At 40.1% G+C, this 5,734-nt stretch overlaps 1 protein-coding gene across 1 annotated transcript; it reads right to left on the reverse strand.

The window, feature by feature from the left end:
* Positions 1-181: 181 nt before the first annotated feature.
* Positions 182-3,358, reverse strand: LOC104941798 (mediator of RNA polymerase II transcription subunit 17-like). The gene is made up of 4 exons (XM_010766936.1): positions 3,226-3,358; positions 2,419-2,662; positions 944-1,107; positions 182-457 (listed from the first exon to the last, which is right to left on the reverse strand). The coding sequence occupies exons 2-4, from the start codon at positions 2,651-2,653 to the stop codon at positions 209-211; spliced, it is 648 nt and encodes a 215-aa protein (XP_010765238.1). The 5' UTR covers positions 2,654-2,662; positions 3,226-3,358; the 3' UTR covers positions 182-208.
* Between the last annotated feature and the right edge of the window lie 2,376 nt (positions 3,359-5,734).

Below are 5,734 nucleotides of genomic sequence, written 5' to 3' on the forward strand. Positions count from 1 at the left end.
TACTACTACTACTACTACTACTACTACTACTACTACTACTACTACAATATATATATATACTACTATATATATATATACTATATATATATATATATATATATATATATATATATAGCATTGTTGGAGGAGCCAGGGACTTCAGATGAGAGATCTACACTGTAGCTACTGTGCATCTGACAATAAAGCCTTTGAGTCTTTGAAGGAGCCCTTAGAGGTCTCTCTTGGAGGCGTTCTCACCTGCGCTACGGTAGCTCAGGTCTCCCAGGATCTTGTCTCCCACTTTGCGTAGTTTCCACTGGGAGCGGAGGCGCAGCAGCTCAGAGTTGAAGTCCCTCTGCCTCCTGTTCTCCTGGTTCTCTGCTACTGACTTGCTGAGCTTCTCTGCTCCCTTCAGGAGGAGCTGCGCGGCCGTGCCCAATAACTTCTTTTTACTGATCAGCTGGAACACCTGGGGGGTCTGCACAAAGCAAGGAAAGCTGTTGTGCATTGGAAGTCATTATGTAGAAAATAAACCTGTTTTCTCTTTACTATAATGCTTTTATCAATCTACATTGTTTTGGTGTGAAACTAGATGGAACAAAAAAAAAACATATGAACAGTCAACAGTCAACACGCACTTCATGTCCATGAGTAGATGCACGCTTCATTCTGCATAGTGATACAATTGGTGGATACATACATATGAGAAGCAAACGAGCAATGTCTATGATCAGAAATCGTGACTTGATTACTTCAGATAGTCAAAAGAACCCATTGTGAGCGGAATTATGTAGGACCGTTTTTTTCCAACAAAACTACGTCCACCATACACTGTGCAAGTGAGTCCATTTCCAATTGAATGGAAAGAAAGCAATATCTAGATTGATAAAAAGCACTTCATGTGAATATATATACTTTTGAATTTGGGGTGAACTGCCCCTTTAAATGATATTCTCCTGTTGACCTTGTTAGCTGCTGGGTCCTGAGACACTGGGTCTAAAGCCATGTACTTCTTCTCTTTCACCACGCTGAGCACGTCGTGCAGCACACACATCTCCGTCAGGGCGCTGCGCAGGTTGTTACGCACCGAGTCCCAGGGCCAGAGAGACGGCTGGAACTTCACTGTGCCTGTGGGAGGAAAACACAAATCCACTTTTCATCTAAGAAAAACACCATGGTTGCGTTCCAATAGTCCATTTAGCTTAGGAACCTTCCTAACCCAGTGAAATGACCCGGAAGTACGTCAGTGGCAGCCATGTTAAGTGCTGTTCCAATTCTCTAAATGAAAGGAAAGGAGGTTTCAAACTTCCTTTAGCTTAGGAACCACTGGACCTCCCTCACCGAAAGGAGAGGAGAAAATGCTGCCCCACAATGCATTGCAGCCGCAGCATTTGCTGTCACTCAACAGTCGGCCGTTCACGGAAACAACCGATTATGACCGAGAAATGATATCATGAAAGTTACGGTGCTTATTAAGCTTTTTTAAAACGTATGTGGTAACTTGCCAAAGTGCTTTGTTCTGAACGTTCATCAGTATTATAATCAAAAAGAGAAATATGAACGTTAGTTTTTACTGAAATTATCAAATAAAGTCAACATTTCACATTTTGAGCTGTGTGTGCGGGGTTTGTTCAACTTTTAAAAGATGTTTGAATGGTGATAGATGTTAAGGACTAACATTTATAATAAATACATTTGTATTGATTTTAAGATATTTTCATAGTTCATACAATCATACGTATTGGGATCATTTGTATTAATGTGGACCGGAGGGAGAGGGTGACGAGCACACGTTTCACTTTCCTTTTTTATTTCAATTCCAACTTTGGTCATGAAGAATATGTTTCTCTGTTGTCCACGTTCATGAAGCATAACACAACAGCATCAGAGCACGGTGCAGAGTCTCTAGATGAGTTTACAGTAGTCCCTCGTTCTTATTAAACATCCATGTAGTCCGTTGTATAGAAAACTGTAGTTTCCCCACAGCAGCAGACGCACAAAATGACGCCCGCTTGCGCATCATAAACACGTCGGATAGTGAAAGTGCATTCGGATTCTCTAAAGCACCGCAGTCTCTTCTCCTAAGTCCTTTTGAATTCTCCTATCCACTATCCCTTAACCCCGTGACGTTTCACTCAGAGGTCAAGGAATAGGAGATAGGGTTAGAACTTAGGAGCTGATTTTTGGATTATCGGAACGCAACTCATGTGACTGAAGCATTGCTAACTGATAACAGGACAGTGCTGCAGAGAGTGGTGTCAGTCATTTATTTAAGTATTTTCATTATAAATTGTAAAATGTTCCAACTGGATCTTGACGTGAAAATCCTTCACCTTCTGTTTTTTAACATACCACCTTAAAGATGAGTGACAGAGTGTAACATTGATGATCAATCTTGGCTGTGACACAGCAGCTCTGCTTTCTCTGAGCATACGTTACCTTCTTCTTCCTCGGTCTCCTGCTTGTTCCACTCGCTGTCCCTGGGTTCACCTTCGACCTCATCCTCCTCTGAGTCAGATCCCTGGCTGAAGTCTATTCTTTGTGCCAACTTCGCCAGGTTCTGGGACATGGAGAGAGGAGGGACGTATGTTTCTGTTCCATCGAGGGCCACTTCCTGCACCTGCTTCTCACAGGTAGACTCGATGCTGACCCTCACTGCTGGACCCCCTGACATGATGACTGGCTGATAAGAGGGAGACAAGCAGAGACACTCAATCATCAACTGTCAAAGACACTGTAGAGAACAGGACATGTAGGACATTCAGCGGAGTGGATCCCTGCATTTCACATCTTCTAAAGCCAGTCTGAAAAAGAGTAGACACTTCATAAATGTTTACTAGTATGGCTTTTAATACTTGATGGTTTATTTGTCCGAGTGGTGAAATGTAACTAAGTACATTTACTCAAGTACTCTTAATTACACATTTTAAGTACGTGTGCTTAACTTGAATATTCTACTTTTTACTGCACTACTTTTGTCTGTAAGGATTGTAAGGTTCGATTGCAGTAGGACATTATGCTGCATGTTCAAAGTTCTGTTTACTTACCATGGTTATTTCTAAATAACCAGATAGCTGTATAAATAATTTACCGATTATTACTCTCCAACAGCATTTGATTGTGTATTGCTGCTTCTAGCTAGCAAACCTTGCTAGCGTTAGCCACTTGCTAATCTCAATGGACAAATGGAAGAACCAGAGTTCAAAAGAAGTGAAAGAACGACAACATTATTCGTGTAATTCTTACCTCTAGTATGCACTGAAGTACATAAAGGTGTTTCAATAGAGTGGAATATTGTTTCCAGCAGCGAAGTGAATGGTTTACTCTTCGCTCTCCACACAGAACCGACGGCACTCTGCTGCCCCCTGACGTTACTCATTGGTTATTTCAACTTCTTTTGTTTTTATGGAGGGATACAAACCGAAGTTTAAAGCTGCATGCCGCCACCTACTGTACCGGAGTGTGTAACTTCAAGACCATTTATTTATTTATTCAAATAAAATAAAATGAACATGTATTAATCCAGGAGTTCTTTACCTTTATTATTTCAGGAGTTATTTACCTTTATTAATCCAGGGGTTCCAGAATTCAGGAGTTTAATTAGTGAGTTCAAAAAGCAGGACGAACTAGAAAATGCATTTCCTGGAGAAACAGCGTGCGAATGCAGTAAACTTTGAACTTTTGTTGCTGAATTTAGCTGAAAATGCAGAAAAAGCTGAATATTTTATTAGCTGAATGGTAGCTTACGTAGCTAAAAGCTATAAGTAAGTGTTTTGCTGAACTTAGCGGAGAAATGCAGAAAAGTGAAATGATTTGAATCAAAACTGTTATAGCTCAAATGCATTGCAATGACTTTGTTGGAAACTTAAAAATGAAATGTTAAACTGAAAGAGTAGGAAAAATAGTGAAGAAGCTTAATATTTAAAAGAAAAGTTTTTAAAAAAAAAGGTATAAACAACATGTATAACCTCAATGTCCTGAAATAGCTGAATAATTTAATAGTTGGTAATGGTTTATTTAGCTGAAAGTAGGCTGAAGGAGTTAAATATCAGATGTAAGTAGTAGTGAATGAATGTGTATTAAGAAGAGAAAAGAAAGTAAAAACGCTTCGAAAAGCAGCAGAATATTTGAACTGCAAACTTTTGAACTAAAACCATACGTCACCAATAATGTATAAAATATGTGGAACGTGTGTCCCTGTTAGTGATGGGACGAGCAACACTGGTGCGTCAGCACTGTGCCGAGAGCCCAAGAGTGAAACCCCGTATTGGTGCGTGTATTGCTTTAAGAACTAATCACGTGACCGATACAGGAAGTGTATCGGTTGAATTTGTTGCGCCAAAGTGTGTTTATAAGGTATCAAACTGCATAAACATGTCGTGGGTTTGTTGGATGGAGTTTTGCTGTTGCATTATAATGGATCGTTCAAGGAAGTTTTCCCCAGTGTGGAATAATTTTGATCTTCTGACGCCAAACAAGGTAAATCTTTTTCTCCTTTGAGCACTGTTTACTGTTAGTTTTTCCATTATATACCATATGTTTTTTGGGTGGCGCATTGCATTCACTTTGTCGTCACAACGTCACCTGTGATACATATGATAGTCAGTGAAATAGCCTTACAGTTGCTTTATTCATATTATCTTGTTATTACGAGATCCTGATAGATACCCTATGTCATTGTCATTTTTCTTTGACAAGTGAATCCAGTGCGCCACCTTAGTTTTTACTCTGTTCTGGTAAGTGGTTTGAATAGTTTTCTGATAAATTAATTTTTTATGTCATTGTAGGTGAAGTGTCGGCTCTGTTCTACGGAGCTATCTTACATCAATAAGAGCACTTCATCAATGCTGAGGCATTATAGAGCTCGGCATGGTGGCGATGAAGAATCAGCAGATACCCGTGAGAATACCCCAGGTATGTTGACATGTTCTCCTTATTAACTTTACAGCCCTGGTGGTCTAGTGGGTAAGATTCAGAGCTCACTCCCCAGTTACCTCGGTTCAACTCCCGATCAGGGAAGTTTTCCTCTATTGCATTTCTCTGCTAGATTAACATTGTTTGTAAAAAAAAATAATACAGACCTTAAATAAGCTTTTAACGAAATATTTCCTTTTGGCTTGCAGTTCCTAAGCAAGCAGTGGATGAGGCAGTGGTCAACATGATCATCAAAGACTGTCAGCCACTCAGCTTGGTTGAAAATGAGGGATTCAGGGAGCTCTTGAAGCTCATCATACCCTCGTATGTTCTACCAAGCAGGAAGGTATGTTTAAGAAAGGTTATTATTATGTTTTTGTACTATATAACTATATTTTGGTATAAGAATATTTGTATGGTTATTTTCAGACCATCAAGGATTTGGTGAGCCAGAGGTATGAGAAGGAAAAGGAGAAAACAAAAAAGGACCTCCAGAGCGCCGTTGCTGTTAGTTTAACAGCTGATGTGGACATCCATGAATACGGAGGCATATCTAGCGGTTACTTGCCACTATGTGGACAAAGAAAGCCATGAACTCCATACGTCAGTCTTGGGAGTGCAGCATTTTCCTGAAAAACACACTGCTGAAAACATGGCCACAGTTAAAAAGAGCCTCATGGAGGAGTGGGGCATAGCTGCAAAGGTCAGGTGTCTTGTCACTGATGCAGCAGCAAACATGATTTCATGTGCTCGGATGCTGCAAATACGCCATACCATTTGTATAGCCCATACCATGAATTTAATGGTGAGGAAATCATGTGATCAGGTCGAAACACTTACA

This window comes from Notothenia coriiceps, unplaced genomic scaffold (genome assembly GCF_000735185.1).
Source record: "Notothenia coriiceps isolate Sejong01 unplaced genomic scaffold, NC01 NC01_scaffold00003905, whole genome shotgun sequence".
In the NCBI taxonomy this organism is placed as follows: Eukaryota; Metazoa; Chordata; class Actinopteri; order Perciformes; family Nototheniidae; genus Notothenia; species Notothenia coriiceps.

Bases quoted from the DNA above. Each gene is read 5' to 3' on its own strand.
- LOC104941798 (XM_010766936.1), bottom strand. From the start codon at position 2,653: ATGTCAGGGGGTCCAGCAGTGAGGGTCAGCATCGAGTCTACCTGTGAG. The intron at 1,108-2,418 runs GTAACGTATGCT...TTCCTCCCACAG, and splicing joins GGAGACCGAGGAAGAAGAAG to GCACAGTGAAGTTCCAGCCG. The intron at 458-943 runs GTCAACAGGAGA...TGCTTTGTGCAG, and splicing joins AGGACCCAGCAGCTAACAAG to ACCCCCCAGGTGTTCCAGCT.